This window comes from Urocampus carinirostris, chromosome 3 (genome assembly GCF_059441175.1).
Source record: "Urocampus carinirostris isolate Australia breed hairy pipefish chromosome 3, RoL_Ucar_1.0, whole genome shotgun sequence".
Taxonomy (NCBI): Eukaryota; Metazoa; Chordata; class Actinopteri; order Syngnathiformes; family Syngnathidae; genus Urocampus; species Urocampus carinirostris.
This window is the reverse complement of record NC_142351.1, coordinates 63105162-63127257: the sequence shown is the minus strand read 5'-3', so window position 1 is coordinate 63127257 and position 22096 is coordinate 63105162. Positions and strand designations below refer to the sequence as shown.

The following is a 22096-nucleotide window of genomic DNA, read 5'->3' as shown; positions in this document are numbered from 1 at the left end:
TGAAAATATATTTCTATTTGTCAAAACCAGAACAGGTGGAGGACCCAGATGCATAACGTTTACTCACAAGTTTATTGAGAAATAGAGGAAAACAAACGCCAGAGATCCGGTGCTCGCTGGACAAGGGAAGCAAGCCGCTCACAGGATCGGCGCTTGATCGGAATGCGGAAGTGGATCTCTCGGAGCGTTAGATCGTAGCGTGGTCAAATGGGCAAAACGTGTCGATAGCCGGAGCCGGGGATAAGAGCGTGGTCGGTGGTCAAAAACGGGTCGTTAGCCGGAGCGGCAGATGTTAGCGTGATCAAAAGAACAAAACAGATTGATAGCCGGAGACAAACAGGGAATCAAGAACAGACGAGTGGTATATGGATGAAAAACGGGACCGACAGGAGCCAGAGTCAAAGTGCTTGCCTTGCCTATGCAGATGTTCGCTGACGGACTGACAGGGAGTGACTGGCGCTCTGGGTATAAATACGATGGGAATTAATCAGGCAACAAGCAACGGCTGGCGCCAAACCAGCGGGCACAGGTTAGGGCATGAGTAATCATGACACTATTAAAATAAATATAATGAAAATATTTAACAAAAATACATCTTAAGATGATTCCTTAAATAAGAAGAATAAAATTGAAGAACAAAAAAAAAAATTAAGGACAAAATAATTTTGCTTGGTGACTTACTCGATAAATCTAATGTGGCTCAATGTATTGTACGGTATTTAATCCTTCCTTCTTTTTCCTCACCAGAGACTTGTGGTGGCGGCCGAGGAAGCCCACCTCCAGCACGTGGAGGATCCAGACCTGCAGGTGAGGAAACACATTTGACTCAAAATTGTTCATTACAAGTACTAAAGAACTCCGCAAACTTTGCGGTAAAGAAAAAAAAGGATTAGAAATATTCTCCGGCGGGCTTTACCTAAAACGTGTCCCATACTTCTTTTTCTAATCCGCTTTTGCCTCAAATGTTTCATCTTGCGACTGTCACTCTAACAGGTACTCACAGTTCCCTAGCACATACCATGACACCCGAAGCACACTTTATACTTTAAAGCCCCAGTTTGGATAATATAGCGGGCCTTCCATCTATCCATTATTTGCACCGCTTATCCTCAGTAGGGTCGCGGGGGTGCTGTAGCCCTTCTCAGCGGTCTTCGGGTAGTGGGCAGGGGAAACCCTGAATTGGCTGCCAGCTAGTCGCAGGGCATATAGTGAACCATCATGGTGTGAAAAAACTTGATTCGTTTAAATAAATCAATATTGATTCAAATGATGAGCAAAACACAATGTAATCTTATAAACATGTGGTTAAGGTTAAAATTATGTAATGTTACACAACCACTGATGTTTGGCGGGCATCTTTTTACTATGCTTGTCCTAGTTGTGCTTTTAGCACATAACAGTAACTTACAGCACACATCTGAGCCCACATGTGGTGGTAGCCAAGTACAGCGAAGTGAGCATCTCCCCTTTTTCTCCCAGAGTTTCCTTCTTTAGGCACTCTTTTTTAGCCATTGGGCTCCAGGCTATGGCTCATCGCTATAGAAAAATAATATCTAATATACTGTTATATTGCTGCAGCTGGGATGATATGCCAATAGAAGGATTGCTTAGTCTGAGGATTCAGGTATCTGGGCCTTTTTGACGGTTTCCTTCTCTAACCACTTATATTGGCTACTTGGCTGCAGGCTATAGCTTACTGCCAGACACGAATATTATTGTTAGTTACGCCTGCTTCCTCCTTCAGTGTCGCTCGCCTTCCACAACAATCATGCAAGCAAACATTGCTGAGTCCTGTGATTTAGGGATAAATGGTAAATGGTAAGCGGTTTGCATTTATAAAGCGCTTTTCAATTCACTGAAGACTTCCCAAAGCTCTTTCCAATGTGCTTCACACTCATTGGTGGTTGTCATTCGTGTACTTTTTTTTCCCACTGTTTCTTTAGCCACTCATGTTGGCACTTGGCTAAAGGCTATGGTTCGCTGCGATCTTCTACTGGCCTTATTTAGTAGCTTCTGCTAGCCGCAAAAGTTTGCCACATTTTCAATCAGGTTCAAGTTGACATTTAACTCATTACCAAAGATCAGATGAAAGAAAATTAGAGAAAAATGGACTCTGGACCGACAACATTGGAAAAGTGACAGATCGATTTTGACGGTACCTCAAACACTAGTTGTTACCTCAAACAAGATTTAAACAAAGGGTAATCATTTTATGAGATGCAAACTTTGACCGTATTGGTTGAATTTAACAAGCACATGAATCGTTTTTTTTTTTAAATGAAAAAAGTGTGTCACAATTTTGGCAAGCACAAGTCAATTAACGATCTTAGTGTCACCCTTTAGTCTGTAGTCCACTAGCGTGATTATATTTTTCTGTATTTTCTAAATTTATCACGATTTTATTTTTCTAGGAAAACACATCAACACACAAGTGACTCGCAAAATAAATATTGACCGAAAAAAAACCCCCACTTCCTTTATTGTTTGCTTTTTGAGTTTTTATTGAATTAAGTGCTTGAAAAGGGACACTATTATTTAACTTTGCTTTAATTCTTGCGGTTTTAAAAACAATTTCATGACATGCATCAAGACACTATCTGCAGATACTTAAAATCAAATCAATCATTATTTTTTTTCCTAGCCCGGCCTCTTTGCAAATTTTCAGATGGCAAATAAACAGCATATATCTAGTGCTTGTAATCAGTCACTGAGGACCTCAAAATTATTTCGCAATGTACTTCACACTTTACCCATTCACACACTGATAGCCAGAGGCATCCATGTACCTGCATATCGGGGGCCTTAGTGGTTCAGTGTCTTGCCCAAGGACATCTCGGCGTGAAAAGGAATCCAACCTACGACCTTTCCCAACTACTGCTGCCCCCAGAGGTCGATCCACGTCAAAAAGTTTTCCCACACTTGCTCTATATAAATCAAGCCGCCTTTCATGGCCAAATGTTTAGCACAACTAAATTACATTCTAGTATTGCTTCCAGCTAGAGGTAGACAGAAAATGACACAACTGTGGTGTGTACCACGTACATACACACAACTCTCAATTGAAACTACAATATCAGAATGCAGGACGTAATCGTTTTCATAGAAATGACAGCTCAGTGAAGCAGAAGATGAACTGATTAAACTGGCAGCGGCGCAGGTCAAATATGCTTCCATAGAGAAAAGCAAACAACTGGCAATTCTACAAGCACGAGCCCTCACATGGGCCTAGATATGATCACCGCAGGAACAAAAAACAGGAGTTTTTCCCACTCTAAGCGGCTATTTTCAAACAACATGTCAGCCAGTGACTTGTGGGGAGGTTGGTGTCTGTTGAGGCATGGTCAGATTTCCAAATGAATGAATCTGCATTTATTTCATTATCTGGCAGAGCAAGAAAGCAATACATATACTGGCATACAAATATCTTTTATAATCTGACTTTAACTCTTAAAATTACGTTTATGCGCTGTGTGAGATTATTACAGTGGTTCTCAAATAGGGCCCCTGAGGAGCGTGAGGCTCTGTCATGGGGCCTTTGACATTGGGGTACTTTTTTCAACTGTCCAAGAATCAAGCACAGTTAATAGATCCGAAAGAGAGCGCTAATCCACGGCCAACAAAGTTAGGGTATCCCTGTATCACACGTGGAGCAAATAGGGCGGCTGAAACAACAGTGAGCGATTTTTTTAGTCGCTATTCCTGATAGAACAGCCATATTATTTCTTCCTTAATATGCAAACTTATCTCAAAATACATTATAAAATGGGCTCAATTATTATATACTAAGTTGTATTCATGGAAACAAGGTGATCAAAGACGCTAATAACCTTGAAATGTTGGCTATCTATAAGAAAGTAGTTAGCCCTTAATAACTTCACATAGAAATTGATTCAGATTTGTTAGCTCTAACTGACTCTTACTGCAAATGTAAAGCAGGGTATGTCCACTTTATTGTTTTCCCTTTTAACAGACCTTAATGAGTTTTAGATTTGTCACCTTATTCTTATTTCGTGGCACCTCTAATGCTAAAAAAGAAACAAAGTTTACTTTAAGCTGTGTTTGCAGTTAAGTTCATAACGTATGACAGAACGGACCCATTCCAGAATTTTCTAAGGTGTGGTCAGGTTTTTATTTCATGGTAATACGTCAAAGAGGAGCCTTTGTCCACTTCAAACACTTTGCATCGTCGAACCATTTTTGATACAAATCACTTTATTTACAAATGTTTCAGGTTAAAAAGCTGCTCCCATAACGAAATAAATTCGTAAGTAGAGGTCCCACAGTACAAGCATGTGAATCACATACAATCAGCAGCCACCCTCTGCCGTTCTGAGTGTCTGAGAACAAGCGCTGTCGGATCTATCCACATAAGGGGAGTAGTGGCGGTCTATTGGTAGAGTGTTTTGTTTACAATTACCCTCTAAATGGCATATAGCACAGAGTAAGAGCATTGAGTATGAGTTGTTAACATCAAGAAGAGTGGACCCTCAAGTGACCCAATGAAAATAACATTTAACAAAGATGAAGAGACAGGCGGAAAAAGACGAGGTGAAGAGACAGACAAACATTTTCTCCCAAACCAGCAATCTAAATCAAGTAAGTTTGGCAAAGAACACCTAGGCTTCACTCCAACCACGAAAGGGATACGAGCAAAGACCCGTGTGCTTTCTTTGCTAAAAATGTTGGCAGCAGGCAATACAAAGCCAAATAAATTAAGCTGTCATTTTAAGACATTACACCCCAATCACGCCTGAGATTTGCCATGAAAGGAGGTGACGTGTTCAAGAAGTCATTGTTTTCTCCCAGCCAATATAGTGCGATCGCTTAAAAAAATAAAGATCAACAGATCCAAGCAGCGGAGAAAGGGGGGATTTCTTCTTCCGAAGGGGGTCGCGATAGAAAATAATCAAGAAGCACTGGTCTATTAAAATGTATCATTGAATGTGCAGTCATGATTGAGTTTTCCAGCTATATTATTTTTATCATTTAGTCATCAAATCACCATTTTGATCATGATATTTTTAAATAAGCTGTAATGAAAGCACCTTTTGCTTATTTATACATTTGAAGTATTTTCTTGTTGTACAGTGGCTTGCGAAACTATTTGGCCCCCTAGAACTTTGTGACCTTTTGCCACATTTCATACTTATATAAAACTATAATTTATTCTGAAGCATCAACAATATGTGGGACACACTTTTTTAACAATTAAAAAACGACAAAGTGGGTGTGTAAAATTATTCTGCCCCATTGAGTTAATACTTTGTAGCGTCACCTTTTGCTGCGATTACAGCTGCAAGTCGATCGGGGTATGTATCCGTTTTGCACATCGAGAAACTGATATTTTTGCCCATTCCTCCTTGCAAAACAGCTGGAGCTCAGTGAGGTTGGATGGAAAGCGTTTGTGAACAGCAGTTTTCAGTTCTTTCCACAGATTCTCAATTGGATTGAGGTCTGGACTTTGACTTGACCATTCTAACACCTTGCTATTTTTTTGGTGAACCATTCCATTGTAGCTTTTGCGTGATGTTTTGGATCATTGACTTGTTGGGAGACGAATCTCCGTCCCAGTCGCAGGTCTTTTGCGGACTCCATCAGGTTTTCTTCCAGAATGGTCCTGTATTTGGCTCCATCAATCTTCCCATCAATTTTATCTATCTAACTATCTATCTATCTCAACCATGATGCTGCCACCACCATGTTTGACTGTGGGGATGGTGTGTTGAGGGTGATGAACAGTGCTGCTTTTACGCCAAACATAACACCTTGCATTGTTGCCAAAACCTTCAATTTTGGTCTCATCTAACCAGAGCACTTTCTTCCACATATTTGGTTTGTCTCCCAGGTGGCTTGTGGCAAACTTTAAACCACACTTTTTATGGATATCTTTAAGAAATGGCTTCCTTCTTGCCACTCTTCCATAAAGGCCTGATTCGTGCAGTATACGACTGATTGTTGTCCTATGGACAGATTCTCCCACCTCAGCTGTAGAACTTTTCAGTTCATCCAGAGTGATCATGGGTCTCTTGGATGCATCTCTGATAAGTTTTCTCCTTGTATGAGTTGAAGGTTTAGGGGGATGGCCCGATCTTGGTAGATTTACAGTGGTCTGCTACTCCTTCCATTTCAATTTTATTGCTTGCACAGGGTTCATTGGGATGTTTAAAGCTTGGGAAATATTTTTGTATCCAAATGCAGCTTTAAACTTCTCCACAACAGTACCTCGGACCTTCCCAGTGTGTTCCTGGTTCTTCATGATGCTCTCTGCGCTTTAAACAGACCTTTGAGACTATCACAGTGCAGGTGCATTTATACAGAGACTTGATGCACACAGGTGGATTCCATTTATCATTGTTAGTTATTTAGATCAACATTGAATCATTCAGAGATCCTCACGGAACTTCTGGACAGAGTTTGCTGCACTGAAAGTAAAGAGGCTGAATGATTTTACACACCCACTTTTTTGTTTTTTATTTGTTAAAAAAGTTTAAAGTATCCAATATTTCATTTCATTTTTCATTTCATAAAGTGTGTTCTACTTCATGATTGTGTCCCACGATTTTTAATTTTTCACAGAAAATTACAGTTTTATATATTTATGTTTGAAGTCTGAAATGTAGCAAAAGGTCACAAAGTTCCAAGGGGCCAAATATTTTCGCAAGCTACTGTATTCACATTTCATACTAGGTGGTGTTCTGATTTAGTGTTGATGGAAAAGCTTTTAGTCTACCCTAATCTTATACCACCTACAAAATCCAGTAAGATCCACACTTACCAAAGTTGCGTTCTTGTCAAACCACTCCCATTTCCTACAAGAACAATGGTCAGCCATTTTGTTGATGCTTTTTTGATTTGTTTTATATTAATAACAGTCTGTAACAGAGCTGACTGAGGGGAATCCTCTGTGAAAAAATGTTCATGCAATGAGAAAAATAATACTGGATGGCTTGACTTGCTTTTAACTTGCTATCACTACTTTTATTGTTTGTGCCTTAGGTGTGGACTAAATCAGAATCCTTGGTCTCACGATCGCCCTCTGCTATGAGGCAAGAGAATTGTATGCCTCACGTTGGATCTGCAGATGCTCAGCGCAGTATTACGTAACATATTATTGTGTTACATAAATTTCGGACTACAAGCGGCTGCTTTTTTATACATTTAAAACACTGCGGCTTACAGTGCGTCGTGGCTTATTTTTAATTTTTGCGAGGTAGATGGCCACGAGTAATGAATCGGTGTGCTTTCTGCCTGGTGTTAAATGGCGGGACTGGCAAATGCTGCACCATGCGACTGATCTTAAGCTCTCCCAGCTCTTGCGAACATGCCAAGGTGATGGAGAGGAGACCAAGTATTGCTACTTCTACATTAAAAAAAAACAAAACAAAACATATACTGTATATATATATATATATATATATATATATATATATATATTATCTCATCTCTCATTAGCCGTACCGCTTATCCTCATTAGTGTCGCGGGGGGCTGGAGCCCATTCCAGCCATCTCCAGGCAGTGGGCAGGGGACACCCTGAACTGGTTGCCAGCCAATCGCAGGGCACACGGGGACAGACAACTCACTCGCTCATTCACACCTAGGGACAATTTAGACCGGCCAATTCACCTGAAATGCATGTTTTTGGAATGTGGGAGGAAACCGGAGTGCCCGGAGGAAACCCACGCAAGCACGGGGAGAACATACAAACTTCGCACAGGAAGTCTGGAGCTGGATTTGAACCCACGACAGGTTCCCATGACATGAACTGTGCCGCACAAGCGCTAACCACTGCGCCGCCGTGCTGCCCATATATATATTATATATTATTATATTATTTTTTTCCGAAAATAGTTTATAACTAAGGAGGGTACACGTTAATTATTGAGCTGACAGGTATCGGTCTGATCACAGCCTCATATGATGTCACAGTTTTCAGCCTGACAAGAAAAAACATACTAAATAATTAGTCACCTGCTGGGCGGCACAGCAGCTTAGTGGTTAGCGCCTCTGCGGCACAGTTCTGAGGTCACGGGATCAAATCCAGCTACCAGCCTTCTTGTGCGGAGTTTGCATGTTCTCCCCGTGCTTGCGTGGTTTTCCTCCAGGAACTTCGGTTTCCTCCCACATTCCCAAAACATGCAAGTCATAGGTGTGAATGCGCGAGTGAGTTGTCTGTCCTTGTGTGCCCTGTGATTGGCTGGCAATCAGTCCAGGGTGCCCCCTGCCCACTTCCTTGAGATGGCTGGGATGGGCTCCCGCACCCCCGCGACACTAGTGAGGACAAGCGGTACAGATAATGGTTGGATAGATAGTCATTTGCTGCCACACCAAACTATTCAATCAACCGACACTACTTCTTAGAAAGAGTAGATGCATCTAATGTATGTGTAATGATTTTTTTGCACTCCTGCATATATTTTAAAGCCTATTTAATTCATATAGACTGATGTGCTAGTTGATTGAGATTGACAGCTGCTGACCCAGTCCCCAAAGGAATGTCTTAGAGAGTGCTTGCATTTCCATCTAAATGTGACTTGTATGCGAACTCCTGTGACTTTTCTGCATCTCCTGTGTGAACGCCTCAAGTCTCCTGCATGAGCAAAGGAGAACACGTGACGTCAAATGCAATGCACCCCGTGTTTACGGGAGTACACATGGATGCTAACGGCAGAGCATATCAAGCAATTTTAAAAAGATTGTGAAGCAGGCTGAACATAGTTGTTCCCCCAAATATCAATTAAATCCAAACTCTCACTTTCCCTCCATTGAATGTTTTCCGTCTTTTCGTCTGCCATGGTTGTTGAGTTATACGCCTCCTCCTGATGACGTGCAGGTCGCATAAATGCGCCTTGAACTTTTTACACAGAAGTTGCTTTCCAGATTCTCAAGTATGCATCGGATTTCGGATATTTACATATGAAAGTGGCCTGGGTCTGGTGTGAAAAAGGCGCTATTGTGCCGTTCAGGCAGACTTTGACAGATCATGTCGGGCCCGTGCAAAAAAATCAGATTTCCTTACAATGAGATCCTAGCCTACATTGCGGAACAATGTATGCCTTTTTCATTGTTTTTTAAATGTAAGAAATGGACATGAATGAGTTATTTTTAATGTGTGTTTAAAGCCCCAATGTGTGATATTTGACCACTAGATGGCACTGTGTTGTCTGGTATGAGCTTGGGTCAGTGATACACGGAAAAGCATGGCAGCAGGAAGGACATAGCACAGATCCAAGAAGGTATTCCACTGTGACAAAGAAATACATATTTTTCGAACTATGATTAATTTATAAAAAATAAAATTGCTATGATATTTCATGTATTTTTGCCCAGTATTCAAGTCAATGTTTGTACTGGAGGAATATTTCTAATTTGTACCACTAAAAGGCACTAAATATTACGTAATGTCCCTTTTAAGCCTTTGGCTTAAATCCCGTGCATCTTGTATTAAAACAAAGTAGTTTCTTCCTTAAATTTTTTGAATACAACTTTTGATCAGGTGCACTCTGTAGTCCAGAATTTACCGTAACAATATTCACAATATCATGTGAAAATGTATCCATTTTGAAAAAAAAAAAAAAATCCTTAAATTGTGACATTAAATAGGAAAGAACATTAACAAAGAATAAATATAACCATTTAATGTATTTTCAATTTTATCTTTCCAAGATCATAGCTGAGGTCAGGGGTTTATGGGCACTTAGAGTGTCTTAGCCCGCCAACAATCACGTACAAACATCTTTCGGTCATTGAAAATATTTATTCAGTCATTCAAATAAGTAACAAAAGATAAAATAATACATTAATAATCTACCTCTGTGCTCCTAACACAAACTGTTTTATTACCAAGAATTTTCATCAGATCTAAGCCTATCCCGTCCCTTATTAAGGATAAGTGAGTTTTAATAATGCTATGATTTTGGGGGGTTCCTGGGTTGAAACGGGCTGGTTACGCCCATGGGTGAGCCATAGCCTCCCTTGCCTGCAACGTTTCTGATGTCAGCCTTCAAATGGATTGTCCGTCTTGGTAGGGGGCATGGTAGAGCGCTCGATGCTTTTTCCCCATTTACAGCGCGTGAGTGTTGCGGCTAAAAAAGAGCAAGGGAGGGAAATCGGAGCAGATTACCGCGCCAATTTCTCTTGGAAGCGGAAGAGCTCTGGAATGGCTAGATAAGTAAATTCCAAGCAAACCCCTGCCAGACAAATATGTACCCGATAGCCAAAAAACCCACACAAATACACCCTGAATAGTAATGGAAGAGGTTTCATCCAAAGGGGTGAGGGTGGCATGGGGATGTAGTTGGGGTATTTTAACCCAGCCGCTGATAATTACCATGTATTATTCACCACCGGCTGCAAAAAAGGCCATTTCTCAACTACCACCACTTGTGTGTGACGCTGTCGCAAATGGGCAAACCTTTGCCCAATTTGTGGAGATACATTAAAAATATGTATACCATACATGCACATTTTTTTTCCTTTTACATAAATGATTGCTGTGTCTTTTAATCAGGTGCTCCCTATACAGCATCAATCCATTCTAATTTGGGAAATGCAAAGTGAAATTGCTGCATATCATCCATCCATCCATCCATCCATTATCCGCACCGCTTATCCTCAGTAAGGTCGCGGGGGCGCTGGAGCCCATCCCCGCAAACTTCGGGCAGTGGGCAGGAAACACCCTGAACTGCTTGCCAGCCAATCGCAGGGCACACAGGGACAGACAATTCGCTCGCTCATTCACACTAAGGGACAATTTGAACCGGCCAATTGATCTGACATGCATGTTTTTGGAATGTGGGAGGAAACCAGAGTGCCCGTAGGAAACCCACGCAAGCACGGAGGAACATGCAAAATCCACACAGGATGTTTGAACTGTGCCGCACACGCTCTAACCACTGCGCTGCCGTGCTTCCCTTGCTGCATGCCGAGGGATGGTAACCTATGATAATTGGCTCCCAACACCCAGTACTCCATATAAAAATACTAAAACAACAAAATAGTATATAGAAAGCAACATATATGTGTAATATATGTGCATATGATTAGTATCATATATAAATTACATTTAAAGACTACAACAGCAACAAACTGATTATTTTAAAGCTTCCACTCATAAGGGTTGTCATGCCCTTGGAAGACTTCCCATCTTTAATCACATCCTTTTGTGTAATATTAGTCCTGAAGATCAATTGTTTATGTGCCTTTTTCAGATTTATTGATACCCATAAGCTTCATTTCAATTGTTATCATTTTTCTTCTCCCTTTAGAAACGTTGCAAGTTTTGGGACCCTTAGTGAATATACTATTTTATTGCATTAACCCACTAAGTGTAGAAAGCACCTAAGATTCTTAAAAATAAAGAGAGGGAAAGGCATTGTGGGAGTGATATTGTAAATTTCATGCTGCCGTGATGCACACAAATAGCAGACCAGCATTTCCTGTAAAGTCGACCAATCGCAGAGAAGCAACTTGGAGATCTAACTCATTATACGCACACTATTAAATCTCAATTTTACATGTTTTGGAACCAGCAAAAAAACATGTTTTGTATGTCACGTAGTAGGGAAAATGCTGTAAAGAGGGACAGAAAACATTTTATTTCCCATAGCAAATTGAAATTGCGTATTGCTGGGATACTGTATCCCGGGGTTAAATGGTCTGCATTTCTACTTTAATCAATTTTTCATGGCGTTTAACGCCGTCAATTAAAAAAACCTTAGATGTATTTAAACGTATAAATATACAAAATGTTTTCTGTGCTGCCTTTATATAGTTTTTCTTATAGTCTACTTTTCACACAGTTCCCGGATATGGTGCCTTTGCAAACCTTGCAGATATTAATCAGCTTATTTATGCACAAAAAAAAGTTGTCGTTTTTTTTTATGTGCAATTGTGGTCACCGTGGCTCAAGAGGTAATACAGGGTATTCATTTTGGTTTATTTTAGCTGTAATTTTAGATTTGACTTTATTATAAAACTTGTTTTACTACATATTTAGGGCAGCATGGGGACACGGTGGTTCTGAGTTCGTGAGATCGAACCTTCCTGTGTGGAGTTTGCAGGTTCTCCCCGTGCATGGGTTTCCTCTGGTCACTCCGAATTCTTCCACATTCCAAAAACAAACAAACATTTATTTATTTTTGAGAAAAATAACAACAGCACTTAAAGCATAACAGATCCACAAATCATCATTTATTTAGTATGCTCTATTTTTTTAAGTAAAGTAAAAAAAAATACAAATCATTAAAATCAGCAAAATATGTGTCATGATTACGAAGCACCTGAATCTGCTCCTTTGGGGCCAACTGCCTCGGACGCTGATTGGCTTCTTGTCTCTTTTTAAACCCCTGTCTTCCTGTCACCTGTTGTCCGTCTGTGAATCTCAGATCTCGCTAGGCAAGCCTTTTCGACCCTGACTCTCTCTTGTCCTGATTCCTGTTTGATTCCGGGCTCCGACCGCTTCTGTTCCCCCGTCCCGGCCATCAATCCGTTTTTCCCCGCTCTCAACACTGCCTTCACTCGCTACGGAAATACCACTTCCGTGTCTGAGTAACCTGCTGTCAGGGATAGACATTATTAAAACTATTTAGTGGCTATATTTGCACAGATAAAATACATGTATATAGTTTAATTCTACATGATGGTGGAAGCAAAGAACTCACGTCCTTCTTGGCTGAGGTCCCGAACAGAGAGCGGGAGTGTTTATTAACGTCAGAGGAATCAGTACAGACAAGAACACGACTTCAAAATAAAAGAATACAAGATTGATAAACGTACAAGAGATATAATTACACTCATTGTTGAAACGTTACTTTATGTGTGTGTGTGTGTGTGTGTGTATGAGAAACATTGTTTTTATATTTTATAATATAAAAACAAGCTAAATACCTTGACAATCAACGGTCTACGGATCCTGTATACTACCCTTTCTCTTCTTCCTAATAAAACTAAGAGAAACACGGGCAAGTGGGTCCTTTGTTCTGGTCCTGACAATATGTACAATAGTTTTTACTTTATGTGATGTATTTTATTATTTCTTGCAGTGCAATTTTAAATAGCTTCATCAAGCAAGATAAGGGATTAAATATACTGTATTGCCTCATGAGCAGATCATTTGTATATAAAAAGAAAAAAAGGAGTATTTTGCCACCTACTGATACGGATGAATCTTAGTTACTCAGTTGACCAATGGATGAAAGCAAAGATAGCGACCATTAGCATGGTTTTTTAAAGACATAATTGATTAATTTCCTGCGGGACACTTGACAAGGTGTCATGGCACACTAATGTGCCCTCGGCACATTTGTTGAAAAACACTGTTGTACAGTATTCTCTGCAAATAGCACCTTTGATTCGTAATCAGCAAAAGGTACATGCACGAGGCCCACACAAAAAGCCGAAAAAGGGAGAAAAAAGTGAATTTTTGAGATTGTTTTACTGGATTTCCTCAAGCGAATAATGTGCCTTGCACAAAAAGATCTGTACAAATATATATCCCAATTACTCACAGCGGCTCTCACGTATGCACCGAAATATTTCATTTAAAAATCAAAGCTTTGCAAACTGATGGTGAGAATGGCAAAGACGATTGGTTTGTTTTTGAGGAGTGTAAATGATTAATAATTCATAATTCAGGAACATTTTATTAGCAAACAGTTCATCCTCCAGTGAGAAAATTGATGAGTTTGCTCCTGCATATAGTTCAATCTTCAGTTATTATAAGTCAAGAATCACGCACAAATCTTAAATTGAAAGTCACATTTTCAGCGTGAACACTTGCCCAAGTTCAGGCTTTTAAAACATAAAAAGCATCAAAAGTGGAAATGGAAAGAGCTTTTTTAGTGCATAATATGTTGATTAAACCTGTGTGCTCCGAAAGTAATGAAATGTTCTCTGACAAAAGGTCTGATGTTCCTTTGTATCTGGGGCAATTATATGACAGGCAAAAAACACAGATAAAAAAATAAAACTGACCTATACAGGAAATCATTTGAGATATAAGACTATTTTTCTCCTGTCTGCATTTCACTTAAAATCATAATTTACTTTTTGTTACTATTTATGTCCTTGCAAATTACAAAGCATGCTAAATCATCATTAATTATGCCATATTTATTTTGTTTTGTTTTTTTATGATAGTGGTCGTAGTTTAAAAATTATTGAGGCATGGGCATTCGAAGAAGACAAGTACGGAAGCCCGAACTTTAGCACTTGTCTAAATTCAAAAGTCTCATTTTATTTTAATTTCAACCAGCGGCAGGACATGAAAGCTGCTACTAAACCCTGCTAGCGACAATTAAAGATCAAGCAAGCTGGATACACCCGGAGCAGCTGAAAAGAGCCAATAATTGGAATTGGTCGGAGCGAGTGCATTTAGCCAACTTGGGTGGCTTGTGGAACAAGCTACTAAAATGGCCAATAAAATAATGCAAGAGCAAAACAGAATTTTTCAAGCGTCAGGAACCCTGAATAACAGAACACAGCGACGTGAGACGCTAGAGAAGGAAACAGTTGAAAAACGTCAGAGATGACCGGAGCCAAATACCGGAATCAAGGAACTCAGCAACATTCAATGAAAGGTGAATGGCACTGAAGGACAAAGCATGCGCAGCAAACAATAACAATGGTGGCTAGCTGCAAACCATATCCTCAAGCTGATTAGCTTACATTAGTGGCTAGAGGAGAAAACAGGGTTGAAGATAACTGAATCCTGGGACTCGGAAATGTTTGTTTGCATGAGCAGCTGTGGAAGGCAATTGACACGTAAGGATGAAGCAGGAGCAGCTAACAATATTGATAGAAACTAATGACGAGCTTGAGCCTGCCGCCAAGTGGCTAACATGAGTGACTAGAGAAGGAAATGTGGAGGAAAACAAGCGGAGGATGCATGAATCACTGCAAACACGTTCAGGACTCAGCTGTGTGTGAAAAGTGACCGAGAAATGATGCTAACAACACCACCGGGACAAGCTAGCTCGCCAAAATAGTCATTTGGGCTTCCGCATTTAAAAGATGGCTGCTAAACATGACAGCTTCTTCAAGGTGTGTAATATTTCATTTTTAAACCTACAAAATACTACAAAAATACGACTGCAGAAATACTACAAATACAACAATAACATTCACTGAAAAATTAACATTTTAGTGAAAGTTTAAAATACTACAGAAATTTAAAAAAGAAAATCAGAGTTCAGAAATAGTACAATTCCACAAAAAAAGGTTTACAGTAACACTACAAAAATACTACAGAAGTACAGCAAAGATTCTGCTCTAAAATACAAAAATTAATAATACAGAAATACTACTATGGAAATGAAAATACTACTGTAGCAATACTAGAAAAATACTACAAAAATAAAACTACATTAATACTACAGAAATAGTACAGACATATTACAAAAATCGAAATTTGGAAAATACTGTAAAAACACAACTACAGTTATACTTCAAAACTAAATATCAAATTTATTGCTCAAAACAGGGACTTGATGTATATTTTTGTTATAATTGTGAGTATTTATTAACCAAATTAATGAAATTATTCATTTTAAAAACAAATTGAAAAAATATGGCATGTAGATGTCCCCATTTATAATTATTGATGAATGAAAAAAATTGGATTGGTCTCATAGATTAGACCCTTGGCCAAATTTTTTTATGCCAATGCTGCCCGCCACTCCAAATACTTGCCCAACCTTGCTATAAAATATATTAACACGTGTTGGTTCCTACCTAGCCCGACATCTCAGTGTTGTGTTGAGTTGAGAGAGCATCTGGAGGGCTAATTATTCACTAATTATGTTTATTACTAATTTCCTGCGGACAGAACATGATGATGACGCTGAGTAATGATGACATGTACCTCCACTGAACAAGATCCGTCTGTTAATGTTCCCGAGCACTGTGTCAGATTAAGTTACGATATCTCACTACTCAGCTAAATATTATAATTGTTTTGGACAGCTAACAGGTCATGAATCTTATTAAACGTAAGTTGAAATCCATTACAATGTTGCTATCTTCTGCCAAAAGACCGTGTCTAGTTTCTGAGTCTAGTGGTACATTGCTGTGCCGTCCGAGTGTTGTTGGGCTCCTAAGTGCTGACAGCCATTGAAAAATATGAACATTAGCTAAAAAAAACACTTTAATTGAAAAAAAAAGAGCATCTGCTGTCTATTGTCATAATTACGGGTGGATATAAGTCGCATTCCATTACATTGGTGCCATCCGCTAACAGGACATTATCTAGTTACTGAATGTAGAGGTAGATTGCTGTGTTGGCAGGTTGTCTGTATTGTCATGGGTGTTGCTGGGCTGCTACATTCTGCCAGAAATAGAAAAATGAGCATCTGCTGGAAAAAAATTATCCCTGTTTGGAAAAAAATGAAAATCCACTGAAATACCGTATTTTGCGCACTATAGGGCGCACCCCCAAAAAATAGTTTTTGGTCCTATATCTTCCATACATAAGGCGTACCGGATTATAAGGCACTACAATGGAAATGTCGACAAAACAGTCAGATAGTTCAGTCAAACTTATTAGCCCCTTAACATTCCGAAAGCTTGCAAAGAAGCAAATACGTGTCGTAGACATGTGCGGATGCGGTGTCCGTACGATGTCACTCAAATGCATCGTTCCAAATATCATTCGGAAGGTTAAAGTCTTGGGATTTTCGCTCGCAACTTTACTGTGCATATGACAATAAACACTTGAAATTGAGTTTAATTTAAAAAAAAAAGACCCATCACAGAAACATCTAGATCAATCTGAAACAAGATACTGGGAAAATATATAGCCGGAGTAGCTCACCGAAGTCGTTGCGTTCAATAATAATGTCCAACCATGGTCCTCTTATATCCGTGAGTGTAGTAAATCCAGGAGAGTAAAATATTTACAAATACAGAATGGTAAAACATGTTTCCTCTATGCCGTAGACAACCAAACTTGCTATTCACATTCATCTTTTTCGGCCAATTGCAGGCTTTGTTTTGCCCCTTTAGCCTATGCGAGCCTGTAAATCAGACCTGGGCACTCCGGTCCTGGAGGGCCATACGTCCTGCCAGAGTTTGCTCCTCTTTAACTCAGGTGATACAAATTATAACCTCGTTAGCAAGCTAGCAAGTGCTCGTTAACGATACTGGTGATTGGAATCACCTGTATTGGATCAGAGAAACCTCAAAAATCATGCAGAACATACGGCCCTCCAGGACCGGAGTGCCCAGGTCTGCTGTAAATGATAAAATGGATCCGCCCCCTTTACCTCCGAATAACTTTAGCCAATAGTGATCGATTCAAATGATGATTGACACATTGGCTGGGAAATGAAACGCCGGCATATGTATCCCAGCATACACCGCGGACCACATCGCCTACGAGCAAAAATCTAGTCGGCGGCTGCTTGCCTTTGTTGTGAGACATTGCGACTTAATATTGATCCATATATAAGGCGCACTGTATTATAAGGCGCATGGTCCGTTTTTGAAAAAAATAAAGGCTTTTAGGTGCGCTTTATAGTGCGGAAAATACGTTAAATAAGTATGTGATCATCAGAAAATACACAAAAACTGAGCTCACGCTAAAAAATTATATTTGCTGGAGAAAATAGAGCATTCTCTGGTAAGAATAAGCATCTCTTTGCCATGGTCATAGGATGGGTGGGCTGAAGTTGAAATAATTTACATTGGCGCCATCTGCTGCCAATTGGTATCCAGTTACTGAGTGTAGTGATGGATCGCTGTGCTCGCTGGCTGCGAAAACTGTCATACACTTTGCCGGGTTTCTACACATTGCAGGGATTGAAGAAAAATAAGCATTTGCTAAAATAAATGCGAATAACCTCAAGATGAAATATCATTTGCTAGGAAAAAGTGAGCCCTCTGCTGGTAAAATGTGTTTTTACTGGACAAAATTGAGCATTTGCTGGAAGAAATATACATCTCTTGGAAAAATTGAAAATATAGAGCAAGTGTTGAAAAAAATTGCTTTTGGAGAAAAAAATGTTTGGGAAAAGATGCATTTGCTGAAAAAAAGCATCTGCCAAGAAGGTATGAGCACCTAAAAAAACAAGACTTGCTGTAGAAAACTAGCACCTCTGGGGGTGGTCGTAATTACGGGTGGAGGTACGTCAAGCAAGAAGTAATTCCAATGTTACGTGTGATAAATGCTCACTTTATCTCACCTTTCTTTGCACATTTCAGGAATTGTTGAAAAAAAAGTTGTCCCCCCTTAGGTTATTTCTGGCAAACTTGTGTTCCCCCCAAATGACCTGCATCCATGCCCCAAGTTGTTTTCTAGACATATTTGCACACCCGGGGAGTGATGAAAGTTGAAAGTGAATACCAGAGGCTTACGCCGTCACGCTTCTTTTTGCCGGTCTATCTTTTTCTTCCTTTTGGCTCCGACTCAATTTTACGCTTTTTGTGTGAGTCTGCGAAATGTAAGGAAAATAGTTAAATGTTTATGAAAAGTATGTGCGCATGAAACTGGTGCATTTGTTTTATGAGGAAATATGAACTTGCATTTATTTTTGCCCTGTCAAAACATATGCACTGTACTCAAAGGTTGGTAGAGTAGCCAAAGATTTTACTCAAGTAAAAGTACTGTTGCTTCAGAATGATATGACTCAAGTAGAAATAAAAAGTGGTCATCCAAATAGTTATTGGGAAAAAAACTTTTAAAAAGCACTTTGTGAAAAAAATACTCAAGTACTGAGTAACATCATATGTATCTATTCATTTATTTATTTATCCATTTGCCAAACAATTCTATCAGATCATCAAATCATCAAAGTCCTTCCATCCATCCATCCATTATCCGCACCGCTTATCCTCAGTAGGGTCGCGCGGGGGGCTGGAGCCCAACCCAGTCATCTTCGGGCAGTGAGCAGGGGACACCCTGAACTAGTTGCCACGCAGTCGCAGGGCACACAGACGGACAACCATTCACTCGCTCATACACAACGAGGAACAATTTGGACAGGCCAATTAACCTGACATGCATGTATTTTGGGCATGTGGGAAGAGACTGCAGTGCCCGAAGGAAACCCACACAGGCACGTGGAGAACATGCAAACTCTCACAGGGATGCTGCGGTGCCTGGACTTGAACCCTGAACCTCCGCACTGTGGGGCTGCGTGTTACCCAGCCATCCGCAGTGCCACCCTTCCAATTTCACAGTAAATTCAACATTTAATTTGAAAATAGACAAAAATAATCGAAGTAACTTGAATTACTTTAACAAACAAGTGAATAATAATGGTTTAAATCAAACAAATTAAACACAAGTATCCCATTTAAAGCCCCAGTATTTCTTTTAAGGGCTCTGCTGGCAGAACTACATGCTAGCCCAGAATTCGGCAACCCCAAAAAAACACATTGTACAAAAAAAAAGACAAATTTGTTTCGGGTTGGAAAAAATTGAAAGCCTTATTTAGTTTTTGACATGCTTTGTAAATAATTCCTGATTATCTAAATGAGTTGATTATCTTAACTTTCGGTTTATTGGGTTTATGAATCAGTAATTTCATTTTTGCTACAGAATTTCTTTCCCCGTCCCCTTTTTTAAGACTGAGAGGGCTTGTGTCGACAATGTTTTTTATTTTATTTTTTGGGTGATTCCATTTTTCTTGTCATGTAAATAAATGTTGTTTTTTTATCAAACACGTGTACTATTTATATGTGTGATCAATCATTATCCATATCAATGAACTGAAAAATAGATATTTTAGAGCTAAAATTAAAATATGTTTAAAACATTGCTTCTTTCATGATGAATGTTAGACACAATACAAGGCTATGTTGAATTAATTCAGGTGGTAAAACGTGACTACTACCTGCTGGTCGAATCAGAAACCAGCAAATTAGTTTCTGATTTTAATAACAATAAATTTGAAGCAATCACTCTACACAATATATCATTAACCTCAACGGCAAACAACAACCCGGCAGCTTTTGCTGTTGGCATAGTCTTTAAGTACTGGGTTCCTAATTAGAATAAGATGTAAGTGATGTAGAACATGTGTGAGGTCCTGTAGTTTGTGTTCTGTTGACCCAAAAGATTTGGTTTATTTTGTACCAAGCAACACAAAAAGTTGCATCCTACTATTCAGAAAGTCATTTTTGATCCACCTTGGGTTTTCTAGTGACCCACATATAGTTTTAAACCAGGAGGTGGGCAATCTTGGTCCTCCATGGCCACATGTCCTGCATGTTTTTGTTTTTGTGCTCCAATACAGAGGAATCCAATCCCCAGGGGTTGCCATAAAGCTCCTGCACAGCTTGATAAGGAGCTGATAATTTGAATCAGCTCAGTTGAAGAAAATAAACCACCAAAAATTTGCAGGACAGGTGGCCCTCGAGAAACAAGGTGGCGTAATTTTGGATTTCAACACAATCATGGAAGGAAGGAATACTCAAGGACCATGGCCACTAAGAAAAGACGGGAGTACTTCAAAATTCTCAATCGCTCATCAACACCAAGGGCAAACAACGATCTGACAGCTTTTTCTGTCTGCACAGTCCTAAAATACTCGGTTCCTAATTGGAGTCAGGTGCGGGCGATGTGGAACAAGTTCAGCGTTTTGATCCTGTGTTTAGAAAAAAAATAGTTTTTTATATATCTACGTCCTGGTTGCAGTTACCTCAGATTATCAAAAGAGGATGCCAAATGTCAGCTCTTATAAAACAACGATCATTCTCATAACTTGAAAGTAGCTACACTTTTATTTATTGGTTTGCGGTTAACTGGTGTATTGTGGCTCAGTAGCAAGAGCATTACTCTCCTCAAGTGTGGGATCATTCAGCTCGTCTGCCTGTTGGCGCCCTATGATGGACAGTGGCATGCTGATCTTAACAATAAGAAGAACAAAGGAACGGGAAACTATGAAACAAGTTTAGGAATGACATAAAATTCAACAAAGCAAACATATTGCCGGCAAATTTCACCTCCAAAGGTGGCACTTTTCTGTCTATATATTCACATGGCTTTAACACTTCCACAACTGAGATGTGCTCCACTATTTGCTTACTCTTCTACCCTCCCATCTCTCTCTTCTTCTCTGGAGCCCACACTGAGTGGGTGCTGATGGCACAAATGCGGAATAAAGATCAGGTTGTTAACACCGTGATCAGAGACTGCATTAGTGGCACTGCTGTAGCGACTGTACTCCTGGAATTGCATAAGTGACTTAACACGGACGCCAACCCACGTACGTGCACAGTAGTCAGAGCAGATGCAAATGACACGTTTGCACGCCCACAAACACTCCAACACCGTTAAAAGTGTAAGGCTAATGGGCGCAGTTTTAATCAAAATTAAAGCCCGCACGCCGAGATTTTAAATAAGTGTTTGCAGCTTCGTTAAGCACTGCTTGTTGTGCATTCCTTGTCTCATTACGTATGCATGCTGGATTACAGTATTCCCTTGATTTTCATGGTTAATCCATCCCAGAGAAAAATGGAGGAGATATGTAGAAATAATATTTATCATGAGCAAGATGCTGTTATTCTTATCTTAATATATAGTATTTTCCCAATTCATTCAAAGTATTTGTATAATGGTGTTTCTTATTTCTTTATCATGCATTTTTTTTCCTGGTGGTACCCATCCCTCTCCTGGACGGTTTTGGGGGTAGGGATTTCTCTGCCACAAACAACAGTACTGGTTTCAGTTGTTAACAGTAGCACGAGAATTGTCCTGACCTGACTCAAATACAACATACTCATCATCTGGTTGCAGTTGTTTTTTGGTGTAAAGTACCTTTCCGCTCTAAAGAGAGATGAGCCAGACTTCAGTATTGACCAGCAGCGGCGTATGACAATACTGATACTAGATACTATATAACTGGGGAAAAATAATTTGTTCCGGAATTTATCACATCGGAAAATATGCATTGCATCGCTTGTGGCTTTTATATTTTTGTTAAAAAAACTTTGTGGCAATAAAACTTTGTGGCAATATAGTGGCATTACATTTCATTTTCATATCATTTTCTTTTGTGACATATTAAAGGCTTTTAGTTCACATTTTATGTATTTCTCTATATATATTGAAATTATTTATGTATAATTAAATGGATAAAAAAAGAAGAAATGGTTCTT

The 22096-nt window shown here is 39.5% G+C and overlaps 1 protein-coding gene across 3 annotated transcripts in view; it reads left to right on the top strand.

Annotated features, from left to right (window-relative positions):
• Positions 1-22096, top strand: part of cacna2d3a (calcium voltage-gated channel auxiliary subunit alpha2delta 3a) — a 184842-nt gene that overhangs the window by 55342 nt on the left and 107404 nt on the right. For all 3 annotated transcript variants that reach the window (XM_088332905.1, XM_088332903.1, XM_088332904.1), the window contains exon 4: positions 748-807. In XM_088332905.1, the coding sequence (XP_088189031.1) occupies positions 748-807 (60 nt within the window). The remainder of the gene's footprint in view (positions 1-747; positions 808-22096) is intronic.